This window comes from Octopus bimaculoides, chromosome 1 (assembly GCF_046866305.1).
Source record: "Octopus bimaculoides isolate indiv1 chromosome 1, ASM4686630v1, whole genome shotgun sequence".
Taxonomy (NCBI): Eukaryota; Metazoa; Mollusca; class Cephalopoda; order Octopoda; family Octopodidae; genus Octopus; species Octopus bimaculoides.
The window spans coordinates 102,862,294-102,885,326 of NC_142928.1; the positions used below are offsets into that span (position 1 = coordinate 102,862,294).

A 23,033-nucleotide genomic window follows, 5' to 3' on the forward strand; every position below is an offset into this window, starting at 1 on the left:
CTTACAGTCTCATTCTCTTGTTCTTCACCTCTTCTTTCAACTAACCACAAGACGCATTTGGCCTTAGTATATTATTATACTCCTCTCTTCTTTCTTCTCTATTCACATGCCCCCTCTCTTTCACACTATCACCCTACCTCTTATTCACTTCACTGCCACCTCTAAGGTATAACAGGCTAACGAACAAGCAGGTTATTATATAGATATTCAAATTAGAATAAACTATTTCTTGTCATTACTGATTTATTGATACATCACAAGAGACTTTATTTTCCTGGGATTCAAGAAAAATTATTCTAGAATGGTTACCCCATCAGATGAAAGTTCAAGCTCAGTTATGTAAGCTAAAAACTAACCAAAACAAAGCTGCAAATGGTGGTGGTAAGTTCTAGAAAGCTGCTAAAAACTGAGCTCAATAGATCTCATTTTTATTACCTGAGCTATATCTGCAAAAAGTTAAAATCAGTTCTGCTGCAAGCTTAGAAAATCAACATTTTTAGAACTGCTAATGATTTCTCTTAGCAAAACTGAATTGTTTCCAACATGTCATGCCTGTAAATAATTAAGTGAAGTGGATAACTGGAGAGTTGAGTCCCATAACCATGGATATAAAGCAGGGTCAGTGATATGGTATGAATGTCTAATTGGCTAACTTCTAGATTGGTTATCCATTTTTCTATGAATTGGGTCATTTGTGGTCCTTTTCTGCTTACTGTAGTCTGCAGTAACTCTGAATACCATGGGACATGGAAGTTTATGAGAGTTTGACTAAGGTACAGTACATTGCCAAATATGGGATATAAATATTTGGCCCTTAAGGTGGCTATGCTGGTGCCCATCTGATTTAGCTAACTGCAGCTCTAAGTTTGAAGTGAATAAGTTCTCAAATAAATCAAACCATTATTTGAACTAATATCTTGTAAATTAAAATAATTCTGTTTTCCTCCTTTCATTTGCAATTTAGCAGTACATTGAAGAAATAGATGAGGCCAAAAATGAAATTGTAAAGTTAAAGGTTGTATCGATAAAATAAACTGAATACTGTTACAACAAAAATAAATAAAAAGTTATGAAAAAGGAATTAAAAGATTAACAAAAATTATATCCAGATATAAAAAAAAATCATTTCAAATGTAAAAATCTTGTTCTGTTTTAATATATTTTCTTTTTTGTAAATATTTCAATTGGCCAGTCAATGTTTCTGTTAACCTAATTTTAAAATAAAATAAAGAAAAATTCAAGATATCATTGTTTTTCAGTCAAACTAATTTCAACTGAAAATTTTGTATTTTTATTTTTATCTTTTTGACTGGAAATTTGAATTATAGAAAAGAAAACGGAATTATCAACATTTCCTCTATTCAATGTAGTAGGAAATATCATTTCATTATTGATTTGTTAAGAAGCAGACAATGCTATATTGTCAATGTGAAAACTCTTTGATAATCAAGAAATCAATTACAATAATTCAATAGGAAAAATTATATTGCAGTAATATGCAAATTAACCTAAATAGCATATGATCATTTTTAGAAATGTTTTCCTTTACATTTGGATTTTTTTATTCCCAGGAAGGGCATGTATTGTTTTTAAATTATTGATCACACATAGCCACAGCTGACCAAGTCAATAAGACAGTCAGCTTGTATCCTGTCACAAATATACCATTGAGTATCCATAGCAAAACACTTAACTTTCCTTCCATTAATCTCTCTCTCTCTCTCTCTTCCAATGGCAGTGTCCATCAAGTGTAAATAAGCTGTTGTTGACATTGTTGTTTAACCACAGCTCAATCTTCACTGAGTAGGCCTATAATGGAAGGGGTTACAACTATGACCATTCCATATTTTTTTACCCTTTTAGTATTTAGATTTTTCTGTCAAAGGTAATGCTTATTTATTCACATTGTTTTGAATTAATTAGACATTATCTTGTAGCTTTGAGAGTTCAATAATGTGATTGTTGCAGTTTCAGAATGACATTGTAGGGTAGGTGTGAGAGATCATATCTGGCTGGTTAGAACATAAAACAGATAAAATATTTGGGCCAGATATAGCTGGTTTAAATGCTATAGAGTGAAGACATTCAAGTGAGATTTAAAATAGATTTGGCTTCTAACAGATCAAGCAATCATATAAAGTCACTATCATTGGCTCAACTGTAAATATACATGTCATGAGTAAGGTACAGTTCCCAATATAATTTTTGAGGCTGTAGGTGGTTAACTTATATTGTAGACGACACAGATCACAAATATTGCAATTTCTCAACTGTCAAAGATACCATAATCCAGCAAGTCATACAAAGCTAGCTAAGTAACAATTCATTTGAAGGATTAATGGTTAACGATGTGGAAATTATCTTTGCATAAGTAGGCATAATGTAGGTGAACAAAACAATTGATTGTTATTGTTCTTCTTATTATTGTTATTTTAATCCTTTTAATCTATCTCATTTGTCATGGTTTTCGCTTGTAAGAGAAGTAGAATATCTGAATATTAACTAATTATTGTAGTGTTAAGTGTCAACAACAATTTAGTAGAGGGATCCCCAATATTTTTTGCACCACAGATTGGTTTCATGCAAGACAATTTTTACAATGACCAAGGGATCATGTGCATAATAAGACACAATAAAGTGCACAATATATAATTTTGATTGTTATTGAAGGGTATAGTCAAACAAGTCAATACACACACACACACACACACACGTATATATATATATATATATATATATATATATATATATATATATATATAGGAATTCCACACAGTTTTCATCAACATATTTACTCAAAGCATTGGTCAGCCCAGGGTTATAGGAGATGACACTTGTCCAAAGTGCTGCACAGTAGGACTGAACCCAGAAGCACTTTGTTAGAGAGAAAGCTTTTTTACCTGGTAGCCATAAATGCTGTAGCAAAATATACATAATAGAAAAGTTCCTGATGATTGAACTCACACCCAATTCAAAACAAGACTATAAGGATGAAGACCAAAGTAAACTCTGGCAAGATTTGAATTTAGAACTCAAAAAAGGCAAAACAAACAATATTTTGTTTTATACATTTGTAAATAATTCGTCTAAAAATATATAGGATTCCTCCATGTTATAGAACCACTGAGTTTCTGTAAATATTGCTGTTAAATGAAATTCAAAAGGGAAAATAGGTTGCACATTATGGAATTCTATGTTACGGCAAGCTTTTTAGGAATTTAACACTTTTGCTGGAATATTTGATTATCTTACTAGTCTCACTTATTAGACTGTGCCATGCAGGAGCACTACTTTGAAGAATTTTTAGTCAAATGGATCAACCCCCATTACTTATTTTTTTTTTTTTTGAAGCCTGGTATTTATTCTATTAGTCCCTTTTGCTGATCCACTAAGTTATGGAAATGAAAACACACCAACACCAGTTGCCAAGTGGTGATAGAGGACAAACACAGACATAAACACACACATTGATATATATATATATATATATATATATATATATATATATATATATATATATATATATGACAGGCTTCTTTTAGTTTCTGTATACCAAATCCATTCACAAGGCTTTGGTCAGCCTGAGGCTATAGTACAAGACACTTGCCCAAGGTGCCATGCAGTGGGACTGAATCTGGAACTATGTGGTTGGGAAGCAAGCTTCTTACTACACAGCCACATCTGTGCCTATGTTTATGAAAATTCTATTATACTGAACACATATCTAAGAAAAAAATTACTAATTAATAAGTCAGTGGAAAATATTAGGTACAGATTATGTAAGAGAGCTACGATAGCTTTGTATCTTTGCTGAATTAGGCAACTTAATCCTTTGGTTGTCATATTTCTTTGCATCAATCAATTAATTTTGAAAATAATAAAGAATTCAATAAAATAAAATAACTGTCATGTTAAGCTGAAGTTTGGAATATAAATTAACACGAAATTTCAATGGAAAGTTTGAAATCAGATTAACTTTAAAAAGCTGGGACTTTCTCAGATGGGTTGCTATCAGTGGGTTAAATCAATGTAATTAACATTGAAAATTCGCAGTACAGTAACAAAGCTGTAAAAATACATAAATAAATAAATAAAATAAAAGAAAAGGTATTTTTGTAGGTGCAGGTATGGATGTGTGCTTCAGAAGCTTGCTTTCAAATCACATGGTTTCAGGTTCAGTCACAGAGCACAGCACCTTGGGCAGGTGTTTTCTACTATAAGTCCTGGGACAACCCACTGCCTTGTCGGAGAATTTGTAGACAAGAAACTGTGTGGAAGCCCATCACACACACACACACACTCATGAGGGGGTGTTGAAAAGTTCCTGGCTTTAACCCTTTCGTTACTGTATTTATTTTGAGATCTTCTGTGTTTCTTTCAATTGCTTTAAATATAACAAAGAATTTAGTAAAATAACTTAGTTATCATTAAGCTAGTGTTAGGAACATAAATTGTGACTAAGGTTTGGTGGAAGATTTTAATTCAAAACTTATGAAAACAAGACATTTGCACTCAGAGCCAGAGCATGTTTCAGCTGGGTTGGTAACGAAAGGGTTAAGGATGTCGCAAACGGCCTGGCTGGAGGCCCAAACTTCCGGGTTCTTTAACAAGGCTTAGGAAAACTGAAGGACTGCTGCAATAAGTGTGTGAATCTAAGAGGGGAATATGTTGACTAAAATCATAATTAACTGATCCTTCTGTATTTTCTTTTACACAAAGCCAGGAACTTTTCAGCACCCTTCATGCATGCATGCATGTATGTATGCATGTGTATGTATGTATGCACGTCTGTCTGTCTGTATGTATGTATGTGTGTGTGTGTGTATGCATGTGTATGTACGTATGCACATGTCTGTATGTATGTATGTATGCATGTGTGTATGCATGTGTATGTATGTTTTTGTCTCCCCCATCATTTGACAACCAGTGTTGGTTTATTTGCATCCCATAACTTTGTAGTTCAGAAAAGAGACTGATAGAATAAGTAACCAGACTTAAAAATATAAGTATTGGGGGTCAACTTGTTTGACTAAAACCCTTCAAGGCAGAGTCCAAGCATGACCACAGTCGAATGAGTGAAACAAATAAAAGAATAAATTAATCACTAATTTTGCTTTTCATGCTTCTAAGGACATATTTATAATTTGGAAACTTGACAATTCCTCCTCTGCACAGGATTTTATTTTCATAAATGGCCAAATAATAGCAAATATGAAGAGACCTAAAGTAGCTAAAACTGAATAATCAAAAGCCAGCACTTTACTGTTTCCTCACTGAGATACTGTTTCTTCATTGTTATTTCTTTCATGACGACAAAGCCAATCTTTAAGCTAATTCTAGCTTAAGGCCAGAGATTAATATCACTTGTAATTAACTCAATAGCAAAGATTTACTATGCTCTATCTGCAATCCTCTCAATAATTAATTTTCCCTGCTGACATATCATAAATGAAATGTCAGCAAATGTTAGACATGAACGACTTGGACAAATTCAGAGGAAGCATCATAGGTTACAAAGCTAACTTCCTAACCATGTGGTCTTGAGTTGAATCCCACTGTATAGCACCCTGAGTGTCTTCTACTCTACCCCCAGGTCAAACAAAGGCTTGTGAATGAATTTGGTAGGTGGAAACTGAAAGAAGTCTGTTGTATATATATATATATATATTATATATACATGGTGCGGTGAATAAACTGTCGTCTAAATTACACAAAAATGAAAATAACACAGACATCACATTTTAACAGATATATTTACCAAAATTACATAAAAATATCTTGAAATACTAAAGAGTAAATTTATTCAATAAAATCGCCATTGGCTTCAACCACGGCCTCCAGACGACTTCAGAATCTCCTGCAACTCTTCTGGATGGTTTCCTTGTTTAAGTTGGTGAATGCTGCCATAATTCTTGCCTTCAGTTTATCTTTGGTGTTACAAGGAGTTTTCTTGCTCTCTTGCTCATCTGCACCCCAGACAAGAATCAAGAGGGTTGCAGTCTGGGGAGTTAGGTGGCCAGATGTTAGGGGTGATGTGATTGCAGAAATTGTCAAACAGGCATGACTGGGCTTTCCTGCTTGTGTGGCATGGTGCAGAGTCCTGTAACAAGACATAAGTTACCAGAGTCCCGTTACCTCTTCACCCTGGGCAGCACTACCTCCTCCAGACACTTGATGTAGGCCTCCATGTTGAGTCTGAGGCTGTGTGGGAAGATGAATAGAGGCATGACGTTGTCACCACTAGTGATCGCTCCAAACACCATGATGTTGACTGAATATTTGATTTTTATCACTTTTGGGACATGTCCTCAGATTGACACCCAAACACTCTGAAGTGTTTGTATTGGAGCTTCCAGTATGAATGCCAAACAGTACAGCATGTCATTTCCTAATTTCTGGCAGAGTGAATTGCATCATGGTACTGTTTTTCCTAAAGATGGTGCCCAACTGACCCTACTATACTGTGTAGTTGACAAAATCAAAAATAAACTATGTGTATGCGTGAAAATATAAAATAGCGGCAATTTACCCATTGCACCCTGTATATACGTTTATTCTTATCTTTTACTTGTTTCAGTCATTTGACTGCGGTCATGCTGGAGCACCACCTTGAGAGAGCTTTAGTCGAACAAATTGAACATAGGACTCATTTTTTAAGCCTAGTAATTTTTATGTCGATTCCTTTTGCCGAACCACTAGGTTACAGGGGCCTAATACACCAACACCAGTTGTCAAGTGGTGATGAGGAGACATACACACATATATACATACATACATTGGGTTGACAACTAAGTTTCCGCCATTTTTTTTTTTATTTTGGAATTTATTGCGTTTTTAAGTTTTGGAATCTATTTTTTTGAGAATTCTATTTTGGAATCTATTTTGTTTTTTTTCTAATTAACTTTAGTTAATTTTTGTTTATTTTCAGATCATTAAAATGGAATGTCAAGTTAAGAAAAATGAGCATTTTCGACACTTCCGTCTTTTTGCATTTAATCAAGGTTCTAAGGCCGCAAAGCTGCTCGCGACATTTGTGCTGTGTATGGAGAGGGTGCCATAGCTGAAAAACTGCTCGTGATTGGTAAGCCAAGTTCAAAAATGGAAATTTTGACCTCAAACATGCACCTCATTCTGGCCATCCAGTTGAGTTCAATGAAGAGCAATTAAACCAACTTTTGCAAGAAAATTCTTGTCAAACAATAAGGAACTGGCAGAGAAAATGGAATGCTATAGAGAAGCATCTTGACTCGATGGGAGAGGTTCAGAAGTATGGAGCATGGGTTCAGCATGCTTTAAGTGACAACAACAAAAATTAACAAGCCACAATCTCCGCTGGTTTACTTACTCATCACTGCTCAACTCATGGTCACAAGCAACAATTTCTTTACCGAATCATTACTGGCGAGGAAAAATGGTGCCTGTACATCAATATGAAGCAGTGTAAGGAATGGCTTAGCCCCAGTAAACAAGTGACACCGCGCGTGAAACAAGATCATCTGTTCTGGAAATGAACAACTCGCTTATATGATGATGTTCATTTGCAACCATGATGTGGTGTCTAGATATAGACACAAACACATACACCCATATATATATATATATATATATATATATATATATATATATATATATATATATATATATATATATATATATATATATATATATATAATAATAATAATAATAATAATAATAATAATAATATTAGGGATAAAATTCAAAATTACAGGTAAAAACTCAATTAAAATCAATTTATTAAAAATTAAAATTAAATTAAGTTTCACAGAGTAAAATATATATAAATATATAGTTTTAGGGAAAAGAACCAAGGTTCATGAACTCATCGATGAAAATCCACTGTCACATATAGAAAAAATTTACTTTGTATTATATTATACTCATTTATTGTGCTTTTAATTATTAATTTTTCTATGTGACAGTGGATTTTCATCGATGAGTTCATGAACCTTGGTTCTTTTCCCTAAAGCTATATATTTTATATATATATATATATATAGTATTAATTAATAGATGGATTTTGTATTAGACTTTTATTAGGCATTCTACTCAACATTTAAACACACTAATCAAGTTATACTTATTTGTCCAAATTGTTTATTATATATATATATATATATATATATATATATATATATGCACACATACATACATACACGCACACACACACACACTTGTATACATGATGGGATTCTTCTAGTTTCTGTCTGCTAAACCCACTCACAAGGTTTTGGTGTGTTCAGAGCTATAATACAAGACATGCCCATGGGTCTGCATAGAGGAACTGAACCCAAGCCTACATGGTTGGGATTCAAGCTTCTTAACCACACACCCATGTCTCTGCCATGAATTTCTAATCTCTTAATGATACCTTACTGATTCATTAGACAATGAAATAAAAGGAGGCATGTGGTTAGAGCAGGTGGTTAAAGAGTCTCGGCTAAAAGGTAGTGAATTCAAGAATTCATATCTCATTTCAACCATTTCGTTGTGTTTGTGAAAAGGATAATCAATTCTAAAATGTTCCAGAATTTCTAGGGGAAAGTTAATTACAAGAGACTAGTGTTCTCTCAAGGGTATGTCATCCATTAAACACTACAAATAGAGTTAAATATTGGCTCTGCGAAGTATTGTGGTTTGTGAAATGGTTAATTAGCAAATTAAACATTCATTGCCATTGTATCATAGGCGCTCATAGCTCATAAACTGCATCACAACAGTTATCATTCATGTATGAGATAAATTATGCATAAAACATCAAGAAGAGACACACGCAAATGGCCTGTTAATTGTTAAGTATAAAGAATATTTTCAAGGTATGATAAAGAAGCAAAAAATGAATTAACAAACATAAGCAGATCATCGAGTAATGATTATAGAATTAGCATTAATATAATAACTAAAATATCATTATTAGGAACAGAAATGGACAGGCAAAGAAACAGAAGCAAAAAAAAAAAAAGAAAAGAAACCAAATATGATGATTCATAATATTCAAATATCTCTTTTGCATTTATTGTAATAATGATAATTTAGATATAGCTCTGTTAAGAAGTAAATCTCAGTACTGAACTATGCCTGCTGGGTTCTATGGGCCTCCAGTTCTATATACCAGAACACAAACATGAACCTACACACATACATGCATGTATGCCTCCATCTGAACTTAAATCCGGTCCACATGTTTCAAAGTTATTTGAACCTGTGAAGGGTTTTTTTTACTGCTGTTTGTCTTGGAGAAAAAAATTATTGCTTAAAATAAAAACGTGTTAAAACATCATATTCAACTCAGAATTTATTAACTAAAAACTTTTGCATTTTAGAAATTCTCCATCATTCCACTATGCTATGCTAATCACTGTGTGTCTCTGCTGGCAGCTTTCAATAATCTTTGGTTTAGAGGCTGTCTTTCAATTCAATTGGATGTATGTAAAAGAAAGTGACATGCTGTTATTGGTTTAAACAAGGGCTTGGTTTTTCATGTATAACTTATCACAAGCTGTGAGTAGCTGAAATGTGATATGTGACAGAACAATGGATGAATCTCTGACAGCAAAGAAACAGTGGTTAGCTTTCACAAAGAATGCACCAAGCCTGTCTGGTATAAAATTTAATCTAGAGTAGATAAAGGAATAGAATTTCAAGATGTACTAGGTACAGCATGAAGGTTGCTTATAAGGAGTGTTTAGGAAACCTAGACTTTATGCATCAAAGCAGAAAGGACATCGTGCTGGCCAAATAAATCCTGCAAGTATAGAGTCATGGAAGATGATATCTGATTTTTGATGAGACACAAGGTAAAATAGAATATTAGACACTATTTGTGACTATGGCTGGTTCAATGGCTAGATGGTGAGGGTTGATAATTTTACTGATCACCCATCACACAACCTTTTAGTCATGTCTGCAAATGAAAGGGGAAGACAACATTGAAGTATAGTCTAAATTCAATTCTCCTTGATAGGAATTACAGTTAATCGTGAAGGGGAAGATGAAGAAATATACCATGACAAGATGCTTACTGACAGTGAAATAGTAAAATATTAAGAAATAGAGGAATGGGTAATTAGGGTCACTTAGTGCAATACAAAAATTGAACTTGAATGTCAAAACGTAAACAGTGAAAAAAAGTATGTGATACTCAAGGGCTGCCATACAGATTGTGGTGTGCAGCAATGGGTGTTCACTTTCAGCACACTGCAGTTCATATCCCTCTTTACTACCCCAAAGTGCCACAAGTTTTGATTTAATGTAGCTGTTTACAAGGGACAATGAAGTCACCATGAATTGTACAACATCTCAAAGTGCTGCTGGATAATTCAATATAATTCAGTTACAACACAAAATATAATAATGCATTACAACAAAAGAATATATGATTATTACTGTATAAAAGACATGAGATGTGTGAGTTTGTGTGTTTGTTTTCGTCACTGTCCCCAACGTTTGCTCGCTATTCCCAATAGCTTTTTGTTGTTGATGCCACCAAAAATGAACAATATTATCATTAAAGGTGTGAAATTGTAAGGATTTTTTGGATAACTGAGGCGGAAAGAGCATGTCTATGTCTTGTATGTGAATTTTCCATTCATTTGCCAAGCTTCAGTTTTTATTTTTGAAACATATATATATATATATACATATATATATATATATATATATATATATATATATATATATATATATATATATTATACACACATACACTGTACATACACACTCACACACACATACAGATAGAAAGTCAAAGGCTGCCACACCACACAACAAAAATTGTTTTTTATCCTGATATTTATCCACTAATTTTTAAAGCTTTATCTACTTCAAGTTGAATTGTTGAAAACAAATTACTTAACATTCTCCTAAAGTTTCTAAATTCTTATGATGTAAATGTATATGTATATATATATATATATATATATATATATATATTTATATAAATGTACGATGCAGGTGTAAGAAGACAGTTAGCTTTGAGCAATCCGTAGTAAATATAAAAAAAAACGACTTTCAGAAACAATAGTGGTTTATTGAGACAGGTGGTTCAAAAGTAGGTATACAGTTATGAAAAAAAAACACATACAATACTCATTTATTTTTTATGAAAAATATTAAAAGTTATGATAAAAGTATCATTATGATTAATGACACAGAAAATACCAAAAATGAAGCTAACTAATTTATGTGCTAATAATTTTAATGAATTAAGTATTATAACATTAATGTGATACTTACTGTATACCTACTTTGCACTCCGCTGTATTTATATATATATATATATATATATATACCGAAGCTTTGTGATTGAATTTGGTAGGCGGAAATTACTGCCGTTTGTGTATATATCTGTGTATGTGTGTGTGTGCCTCTCTCCCAGAGAGTGAGAGAGGGAATATATATATATATATAAGAGGCCAAAGTGTACGTATGCCGTTTTATATATATATATATATATATATTTATATATATATATAATACAAAATGGGACAAAAATGCAAAACATCCAGACAGTTAGGTGATAGAAAAATGGGACAACAAAATATCCAGATAAACAATACAAAGAAAACAAGGACAGATCATTCGGAGTTTTCTTTCCTCAGTCAAGTTCCAGATTATCTTTGCAATTTCAGCTGGTTATACTCAAGACTGCTCCAATCTGGTCAGCCCCAAGGAAAAATTAAGCTAAGAGCATTAGATTCCTTGGAAAAAAACAGCGAATGTATACAAAAACAGGGACGGAAAAAAACGGAGAATGTTACACAAATACAAATAACAGGACATAACAACAGGTGTCTTTCGACTAAAGATGAATTAAATTAACCTGGCGTGTGTGGAAGTAAAGTTTTATGGCAGGGATATAAGATTTCACAGGCACAGGGAGGAATATAGATGTTGCACGGACGACGGCCAAACCAAGAAAGAAAGATCAGGCTTGGCCGAACACCAGTCACATGGGGATAGAAGAGAGAGAGGTACAGGCCGAGAGTCAGAAGAATTACGAGGGGCGAGAAAGAATGACAGGGACACAATGTCCTGTTATTTGTATTTGTGCAACATACTCCGTTTTTTTCCATCCTTGTTTTCGTATACATTCATTGCTTTCTTCCAAGGAATCTAATATTCTTAGCTTAGTTTTTCCTTGGGGTTGGCCAGATTGGAGCAATCTCGAGTATAACCAGCTGAAATTGTAAAGATAATCTGGAACTTGACTGAGGAAAGAAAACTCCGAATGACCTGTCCTTGTCTTCTTTGTATCATCTATCTGGATGTTTTGTTGTCCCATTTTTGTATCACCTGTCTGGATGTATTGCGTTCTTGTTCCATTTTGTATTTTATATATATATATATATATATATATATATATATATATATGCATGTATACATACACACATACACATTGCACATATACATACACACTAAACAAACATAAACTATATGATAATATGGACCAGATATTTGTTCTATGGGACTGGGAACAAAATCATGCACATGTCTAGTAGAAACCAGCTGCCTGGTAGATAACAATGTATGATCAAACATTGGGAGGAAAGGGTACATCTCTGGGGAACAACAGCAAAAATTTGCAGCTCTTATATCCAGGCAATAAATTTTCATTTGTACCTATTGTCATAAGTTCTATATTGTATGCTGCATCTACAAAAGCCTAGAAATTGTGGGCTTCTTCCAAGAACAAAGCAAACTGAATAACATTCTTCAAAATCATCTTGGTTAATGGTAGAGTGAAAATTTATGAAATACTTCAGGGACTATTTGAGGTTCAAGACAGAACAAATGCACAATCACATGTACATAAGGACCACACGTGTACACACACACACACACACAGAGGCAGTGAGCTGGCAAAAACATTAGCATGCCGGGCAAAATACTTAGCGGTATTTCGTCTGCCGCTACGTTCTTAGTTCAAATTCCACCGAGGTCGACTTTGCCTTTCATCCATTCGAGGCCAATAAATTAAGTACCAGTTATGCACTGGGGTCGATATAATTGACTTAATCCATTTGTCTGTCCTTGTTTGTCCCCTCTGTGTGTAGCCCCTTGTGGGTAGTAAAGAAATAACACACACACACACACATAATAATGAAGTGTGTGTACATACTTGTATACTGAAGTGACATTGCATACCCACTAAACAATTACAAGTTTATCCACACATAGACACACACACACTAACTAATCACATATCTAGTAACCCTAAGAGCTGTCTTGACTTAAAGAGATGAGTCTTGTCACTTTGTTAGTGACTGCATGAATTCTGTAAAGGAAAAATTGACATATCCAGATAAAATATATATACATACAGAATCACACACACACACACACACACACATATATATATATATATATATGTATGTTTATATATATATATGCATTATATATGTGTGTGTGAATACATACACATACAACACCAACATGTGTGCGTGTGTGTGTATATATATATATATATATATATATATATATATATATATATATATATATATATATATATACGCACATACATATTACACACACACATGTGCGTGTGTTTATGGTTATATATGCACAGTGTAAAACATTAAGTACATGTAATGATTGTCACTTTGGAGAAGTTGACAGGAATGAAATGCTCCTCTCACAACAGAGTGAAATATTGCATGAATTGTTTCAATTTTATACGAACCTATTTGTAAAGTGGCCAGCAACTGTACACCCATATTTTTCCATCAATCTGAAACAAATTAGTTTGACAGAGAATTAAAACATGCTCGTAGTATTTTTCATTTCATAGAACATACAACATTTAAGGAAATATTATTGAAATTGGCAAAGTATAAAAACAAAGACAAAATGAAACTGAAATAAACATGGAAAATTAAATTGCCAGATTAATTTTTCTTTTCTCTTTGTTTTATTGTTATTGTTATTATTCACCTCTATACTGGTTGCTCAGTGCAAGCATTTGAGTATCATATGAACTGCTTTGGTTAATTTAGTTTCAATTCTTTATGTTCTGAGTTCAAATCCTGCTAAGGTCAACTTTGCTTTTCATCCTCAAGGAGCTGTGGGGTTGATAAAGTACCAGTCAGGTAGGACTTTTCACTTACTAGCCTGTATGTCTATTTTTTATCTTTTACTTATTTCTGTCATTAGGCTGTGGCCATGCTGGAGCACTGCCTTGAAGGGTTTTAGTTGAACAATTTAACCTCACTACTTACTTTTTAAGCCTGGGACTTAATCAGTCAGTCTCTTTTGCCAAACCATTAAGTTGTAGGGATGAAAACAAAACCAAACCAACACTGGCTGTCAAGCCGTGGGTTAGGAGAGAAACAAACACAAGGCTCACCCCCTACATACACACATACAGCGGCGAGCTGGCAGAAACGTTAGCGTGCCGGGCGAAATGCTTAGCGGTATTTCGTCTGCCGCTACGTTCTGAGTTCAAATTCCACCGAGGTCGACTTTGCCTTTCATCCTTTTGGGGTCGATTAAATAAGTACCAGTTACGCACTGGAGTCGATGTAATTGAATTAATCCGTTTGTCTGTCCTTGTTTGTCCCCTCTGTGTGTAGCCCCTTGTGGGTAGGAAAGAAATAACACACTTTTAAAAGGAGCATTTTTATAAAAAGTTATTAACTATTTAAAAACAGATTTAAAAACACAGAATGTCACAAACCGTTAGGGAGGAAACGCTCATATCGTGTCTATTTTGTGTGCAAGCGCTTTCATTGTTCAATATTTGAAATATACATGCTCTGGGCTAATCTGTATAGAGGAAGTTGTTTTTAATAATCATTACTAAAACAAATTCCTCCATATGGATTAACCCAGAACACTTGTCTGAAAAGTCAAACAACAAAAGTGCTTTCACTCTAAATACACACAAAACACAAACAGCTTTCCCAAAGTTCTATGACGTTCTGTGACATACTGTTTATTTAAATAATTCTAAAACATTGTTATACTTGGGGATGGTCATCTTTTGCAAATTAAACACAAGCACTACTTATTTCATCTTCATTTTATTATTATTATTATTGAGTGAGAGAGCAGTGCATACCATCAAAGTGACACTGGAGTAAAATATATGAAGCCCATTATACCCATCATGACTACCCATCTGATAAGGATACACCAGGCACATGACCTCGCAGGTGGGGCCCAGTTAGAATTTTCTTCAGGTTGAGTAGCCCATACTACTCAAAAGGTCCCTGAATAAGGTTTGTTTAAGGATGTTGAGCAAAACACCCATGTTTCCAAAGGTGAATTATTCAAACCCTAAAGAATTCCTCTCAGCACATGGCTATGATTCTCCCCCACTACTTCTGCTCATGATCAGATATGCACATATCGTCAGCCACCAAGGAACATGCTCAACTGGTTATGATCAAACAAATGACAAGCAAATCTGTGGTATTAAGCAGAATATTTGCTGTAGCCCATCTTTTTATACCAAGACAAAACAATGTACATGATAACACTTCCAATCAATTAAGATCAGAAGCCATGAGAGCCACTGCCTGGTACTGCATCCAGGCTATTATTATTGTTATTATTATTATTATTATTATTATTATTATTATTATCATTATTAGTTTATTTGTCTGCCAAACTTCTTTTGCCACACATTCTGTGACTTTTTCAACAACTTTCTGTCCCATGTGTCTCCTCTTGTCCTGTCTATTCCATTTTGTTTTACTTTTTCACATCAAGAATCTTATGAAACAAATACATTTCTTAAAATAGTTAACTTTTTAAAACATCTTTCTTTAAATATAGGTATTATGTTGGTGGCACAGGCATGGCTGTGTGGTAAGAAGCTTGCTTTCCAACCACATTGTTCTGAGTTCAGTCCCACAGCATGACACCTTGGGCGAATGTCTTCGAGTAATAGCCTTGGGCTGACCAAAGCTTTGTGAGTGGATTTGGTAGATGGAAACTGAAATAAGCCCATTGTATATATATATGTGTACATATCTATGTGTGCGTGTCTTTGTGTCTGTTTCTCCACCCACCCCTGCTTGACAACTGGTGTTGGTGTGTTTATGTCCTGGTAACTTAGTAGTTCCACAAAAGAGACTGATAGAATAAGTACTAGAATTAAAAAACGTCCTGGGGTTGATTTGTTTGACTAATCCTTCAAGGTAGTACCCCAGCCTGGCCACAGTCTAATGACCGAAACAAGTAAAAGACGGAATATATGTATGTTGTGGGCTTCCACACAGTTTCCATCTACCATCCTTCCCTTACAAGGCATTGGTCAACCCAGAGCTAAAGCAGAAGTACCATACAGCCAAAGTACCATGCAGCCATGCCTGCGCCTATGTAAGAAATTACCATTTAACTCTACAGCAGGAACAAAGAGTGACATAGTTTAAAACTGATTTTACCTATGTTAGTGACCATTAAAATTTATTGATTCTGCCTATGTTTGTGTGCACTATAATTTGATTCAACCTACGTTAGAAAGGTCTGTAACTAATTGAATCATCATAAGTGTACCACTTGAACGTTTTCTTGTTTCCTTTACAGAATGTATCTTATCTAGAGCAAATCAGTCAATCTCGCAAAACTTGTCTTTCTCTACTGGATTTGAAAAGTTCATCTTACCTAAGGGGAATATGAGCCCCTCTCTTCAAGATTAGTCATTTCAATAACAGAAACAATACTAGCACTGGATTAAAGGCTTTACAGTATATAATTTTTGACTGACAGTGCAGGAGATGTGGCTGTGTGGTTAAGAAGCTTGCTTCCCAACCATGTGGTCTCAGGTAAGTTCCACCATCAAGGAGAGGTATAGCTGTAAAGATCTATCAAGGACTATCATTTTCTTATTTACATTTAGGGGAGGTATAGCTGTACAGATGCTTGAAGTTGCATTGCAGCATTGCAAATAAAAATTTACCTGATGCAGTTTGGTGCCAGCAGTGGTAAAGATCATGCATCTGAAGTTTCAATAGTAAAAATGTCAGCATATAATGGAGTCATCAGTAATCTGACCCATGTGGGGATTGCACAGAGGACCCTCTAGTTACTATTACCTTAGAAAAGAAGGAAACTTCAGATAATGTAGCAAGAGGTGGAGGATGACCACAGTTGGAATGTCTTTGATGTATGGGTCTGCTCGTTTAGGTCTGAGCTGATGATACACAATATCAAAATGCACATATTTCTAGAATACTTCACTATTCTTTGTTTTGTATAGAGGAAGTTCTTTGGTTGATATGCATTGTTCAAATTTAACTACTGCCTTTCTAGTCACCTCCTTGAGAAGGTTCGATGCTCTGTTGAGTTTTCCTCTATTATCCCCTGCTCTATGTAATCTGAATTCCCAATCAGCATCTCATTGTTAACATTCTTAAAAGGGAAATTAACTTCAGATTTAATTGTAGCAACCCTGAATTTGATGGAAGAGTGGCTGCAGTAAATAAAATATGTAACAAATATATCACATGCAAGACACTGAACACAATGCATCAAATTTTGATAGTAGAAACAACTTTAACACAAGCAATGGAAACAACAATGGCTTCATTCAAGAACATGAAAGAGAACAAAGAATTTATAGCTGTTTTACAATGCAATTATTTTCGCATTAAATTCTAACATATAAGACTGTATAGATGATCTAAGTAAATGATACAAAACCATACAGTAAAAGATGAAACACATATATCACTCAAATGTGTGTGTGTGTGTGTATGTGTGTGTGATTATATATATATATATATATATATAAATAAAGCAAAGAGATAAAAGATAGACAAGCAGTTATATATGGCATCAAATAATTTATGATGATGTTACATAAACAAAAATTACAAATAAGAATTAAGGCAAAAAAACCTAGTCATTGATAGCTTATGCAATAATTGCCTCAACCAGTCACTGAATTTTTGAAACAGCTGTAAAGATCTATCAAGGACTATCTATTATTTTCTTATTTACATTAAGGTTTATGTAACATCTTTATAAATGATTTGATGCTATATGTAACAGCTCATTTGTTGTCTATCTTTTTATTATAATTCACTTAACTCCTGTGTTTCTTATAACCAATTCTTGTTCCATTGAAATATTTTCCCCATGTTTAAGGACTGGTCTGAACACTGAACTGGTGTTTCTCGTTTCTACATCTTTATCAGCATCTTCTCAGGAGGCTTGTTGCATATGTTTATGAATGTGCATGTTTGTGACTCTTTGTCTTGATGTTGTGTAATACTTGTAAATGGGTGTCACTGTCATACAAGCAATGTCATTCATTTTCAATATTCTGTAAAGACATATCTTCCAATGGAGAGATATTGGTTTGTTTGGAAATGGGTGAGGGTTTGTGACAGGAAGGGCACCTGGCCATAGAAAATCTGTCCTAATAAATTCAGTTCAACCCATGCAAGCATGGAAAAGTGGACATTAAAATGATGAAGATTTATATATATATATATATATATATATATATATATATATATATGATTAAACATACTTCAACAAGGCTGGTGTTGGTCTGCATTGGTAAGACTTAAATTATGGAGTAAAAATCGATAAAAAATTTACAGTGAACTTGCTGTTAGGAGTGGAAAATCCAACATTTTGATGAGTGTCTGTCTTCAGAGAAAAATTGAAAGGATGTATGTGTGTATGTGTGTGTGCGTGTGCGTGTATACAGACACACATATATCATTGTCCTCATAGTTCCAGAGTTCGCTTTTCCATGTTTGCTTGGATGGGTCTGAGGGAGTGTATTGAGACAAACATTTTCTAAGTCAGATGCTGACCCTGTCACTACCCCTAACCTGTTTCCAAGAAAGGTAATATTTTCTCATAGCCAAACATATTTTTGCAGAATACAACAATCACACAACAGCAAGACACTCACACTCACACACACGTTTGCAAACTTACCAATGCACTATCTGTCCCTGATGAATCTCTCTCTTTCCCACTTCCTCATACCATGTCTTCCTTACACTTCCTCCCTCCATCTGCATTCACTCAAAGCATCCTCCCTCCCCTACATCTCCTACTCTCCTTTTGCATTCTCATGGATACACCAGCTCACTCACTCTATCCAATCCTGTTCCACTCCTTGTAACTTGAGGGGGTGCCCCAACACATAATAATCTTCACAATTTTCTTTCTCTCATTTCTTTTCCAACCAAAGTAACCATGTATCTCCTCTACATCAAGACACCTATTCCTGTCCCTCTATCATATCTGCCAATGTTTAGCATAAACCCACCTCTCCCAATACAATTCTCCTCTCAGGTGAAGAGGCCATATCTTGCTAATTACTAGGTGACTTTGCTATTGCTGGTTCCATGTAAAAAGCACCCAATTACATTCTGTAAAGTGGTTGCCACTAGGAAAGACATCCAGTCATAGAAACAATGCCAAAGTAGACAGTAGAGCTTGGCACAGTCTTCTGGCTTGTTAGTTCCTGCCAAACCATCCAACCCATATAAGCATGGAAAATTGATGTTAACTGATGATGATGATAATGATGATGTTGTTATACATTTATATGATAGATTTCTTTCAGTTTCTTTCTACCAAATCCATTCACAATGCTTTGACAGACCTGGGGCCATAAGTAGAAGACACTTGCCCAAGGCACGACCATATGCAATCCTTAAAACAGTAAAAAAGGTTTGCATTTAAGAAGAAAGACAGCGAAGCAATGGTATGAGTTATCAGCCTTTTAAAACAAACAAATGAATCTTCTAAAATTCATTGAATACTTTTACTCTTGTTTCTACAACAAAACATATATTGCAATAGACTGATTTTACTTTTGTCTTTTAGCACTGTCAAGAAATCATATATCAGGTGTATACTTTCAAAGATATGTGGAATGAAAAAAACAAATCCCTTTCTTTAAGAACTAGATGGGCATCCAATTAAAAAACAATCCCTCATAATAAGTATTCATCTAAATCATGCTAGTGTGGGGGAATTAAAACAAAGGAACTAATGAACAGGTGTGTGTGTGTGTGTGTATGCATATGTGTATGTAAATTTATATATCTGTACCTATCTATGTATTTCTCTCTGACTGCATGCATGAATGTATGCATGCTTACATACATACATGTGTGTGTGCGTATAAATCTATATATTATATCTATACATATCCATCCATCCAGCTCTCTCTCTCTCTCTCTCTCTGCATGCACACACACACACACACACACATATTTTGAATGTGCTTATGTGTGTGTAAATCTATATATCTATATATATCTACCCATGTCCATCTTTCTCTCTGCATGCACACACACACACATAGATATATAGATATAAATATATATATAGATATAGTTGTCTTGTTGTTCAACTACCATCAAATAATGCTGTGATTTTCTTCATAAATAGATGAACAGGATAGCAGCATGTAGTGTGTAAAGATATTGTTTTGTTCATATAACAATAAATGGGTTATAAATGGACATCTAATGCAGACCACTTTTAGAGATCCCACAGAGCATGTGTCTCAAGAAACAGAATATATTTTTGATAAATAAATAAATATATATATGATAATGATGATGATGAAAGATGATGATGATGATGATGATGATGATGATGATGATGATTTTTTTTTATGATAATGATGTTAAGCTAGATGTTTGATATTTTAAAAGATGAATTAATGTTAAATATTAACAGTTTAATCTTTGAGGAATTCTTATTGATAGACAGAGGAAGAGAAAGTTAGAGAGAGAGAGATAAAAACCATTGAGTGAAAGTAAAAGAAAAGAAAAAATGGAGAACTATAAATAAGGATAGATGGATGGATGAAAATTGAGAGATAGATAGATAGATAAATAGATAGATAGATAGATAGATAGATAGATAGATAGAGAGAGAGAGAGAGAGAGAGAGAGAGAGAGAGAGAGAAAGAGAGAGACAGAGAGAGACAGATAATTTGATGGATGAATGAATGGAAATTGAGAGAGAGAGAGAGAGAGAGAGAGAGAGAGAGAGAGAGAGACAGACAGACAAATAGATTGATGGATGGAAATTGAGAGAGGGAGAGATAGACAGACAGACAGAGATGAAGAGAGAGTTTATGGGAGTGAATGTAAAGTACAGGAAAATAACAGAATAAAAAGAGAGCAAGAAGAGAAAAGAAAGAGGAGAGTGTGAGTGAGAGAAAAATGTAAAACAATAGAATAAAATTGAAGAGGAAATAGAAAAAAGAACAAGTGAAGGAGAAAGAGAGACTAAAAAATAGACTAAAAGAAAAGATAGTAGAGTGAAATGGAGGAAGCAATAAAGAGACAGAAATAGACTGGCTAAGAAGAAAAGGAAGAAAGTTAGAGAGGTTGATAAGGAATAAACAAGATGAAAGAAAAGAAAGTGAACTTGTGAGAGGGTAGGAGAGAGAGAGAGAGAGAGGAGAAAGAAAGGGGGTGCAAGTGAGGAAGTTAGAAAAAAGAAATTTGAAAAGAGTAAACGTAAAAGTGGAAATGAGAGGGAGAGAGAGTGTGCAAAAGGGAGAAGGAGATAAGAGAGTGAGAGAGATGTAGATAGAGAAAGAGCAAAAGAAAGGGTAAGGAAAATACTGTGAAAGATAATAATGAGCAGAGACAAAAAAAATGGAGGGAATACAGAAGAGCAAAGAAGTTATTGAGAAATCAGTCGAACATCAAAACGAAATTATTTTTAGACAGAAATGTAAAATACCATTGTTTATTTTTTTTATATATATTGTAAGCTTTGTAGTAGAAAATGTTGTTGTTATTGTTATCGCGCTTGTATAATCAGTAAGAAATTAAAAACTGAATGAAATAGAAAAGAAAACATTTATTGCACTTTACAAAATGGGGGGGAATAAAAATAGTCACTATTAACTTCCTAACTATTAAGTTCAGCGTAAAGACTTGAAATTGTTTGATTTTATTCAAAAGAATTTGAATAAAGAACAGTCAGATGTGCAAGTACAAACTAGAAGTCAAATCATGCAATTGTTTCTGCTATTATGCAGGTTTTTGTCAATGCAAATTAGCAGCAACGTGAAATGAAAACAGGGCAATCAGTGCTAGTACAATACAAATGTTTTTTACACACCTGCATTAGTTAAACTGATTTCCAGCAATGTTTACAAACGGTGTTTGGTACATGAAGATGTTGCAATGCTAGTTATTCGTTTTGACAAGCAGATCTGTATAGCTAAGAAGTTTGCTACTTAACCACATAGTTCCAGAGTCAGAACCACTGTACAACATCTTGGGTAAGTGTCTTCTACTTGCAAGGTAATTTCATAGACAGAAACTGAAGGAAGTACGCACGCACACAGTGTAGATCCTGACAGGATAAGAATTAGTATATTGCCAAAGCAGCACTCAACCTGACCATCTGCACTCCTGCACGAGTATATTGAGAAAAATTTGAAATCCACTGGTACAGAAACTCCATGTACATCATTAATGAAAGCAGTGTATGAATTTTACAAAAAGTAATATAAGAGCACACGACTTGATGCTAGACTTTATGAAATCATTTACATGCAATGGTATTAGAAATGGAGTGCTACAGAAATTGTAACTAATAATAAAGTTATTTATTCAAACTCATGCTATTGACCCATTTGAGTAATTTCCATTAGCTAAAATTATCTTTAATTATGAAAGTGAATAATGTCATTATTGTTTGAACTCAAATCAAGCAGACTCATAAACAAATATGTTCTAGACATGACCAGGCCATCATTTTTGTATGTTCAGGACTACATTGTCCACTGTCCCCTTCTTTTTTAAGTTAGTAGGCCACGATTTGAGTGAGATTTGGTTGCTTTATCTTGCAAGTTAAGTGACCACATCAAAACTCCTTTGTTGGCAAATATATATTGTTGTTAGTGTTTATTATTTCAGTTCCAGGACTCACTTGATCGAACAGATGTATTTTTAAAGACAATCAAAATATGGCTCTCACTAGGGTTTTATTTAAAGAAGTCTTGACTGCTATATCCAAATCAGGTATCAGCATTGAAGGGCTTTTCGTGGATTGTGTATGAT

The 23,033-nt window shown here is 34.1% G+C and overlaps 1 protein-coding gene across 2 annotated transcripts in view; it reads right to left on the bottom strand.

The window, feature by feature from the left end:
- LOC106874363 (uncharacterized) overlaps window positions 1-23,033 on the bottom strand; it is a 511,839-nt gene that overhangs the window by 396,781 nt on the left and 92,025 nt on the right. For both annotated transcript variants that reach the window (XM_014922074.3, XM_052968736.2), the window contains exon 2: window positions 13,700-13,747. In XM_014922074.3, coding sequence (XP_014777560.1) covers window positions 13,700-13,733 — 34 coding nt within the window. In that variant the 5' untranslated portion in view covers window positions 13,734-13,747. The remainder of the gene's footprint in view (window positions 1-13,699; window positions 13,748-23,033) is intronic.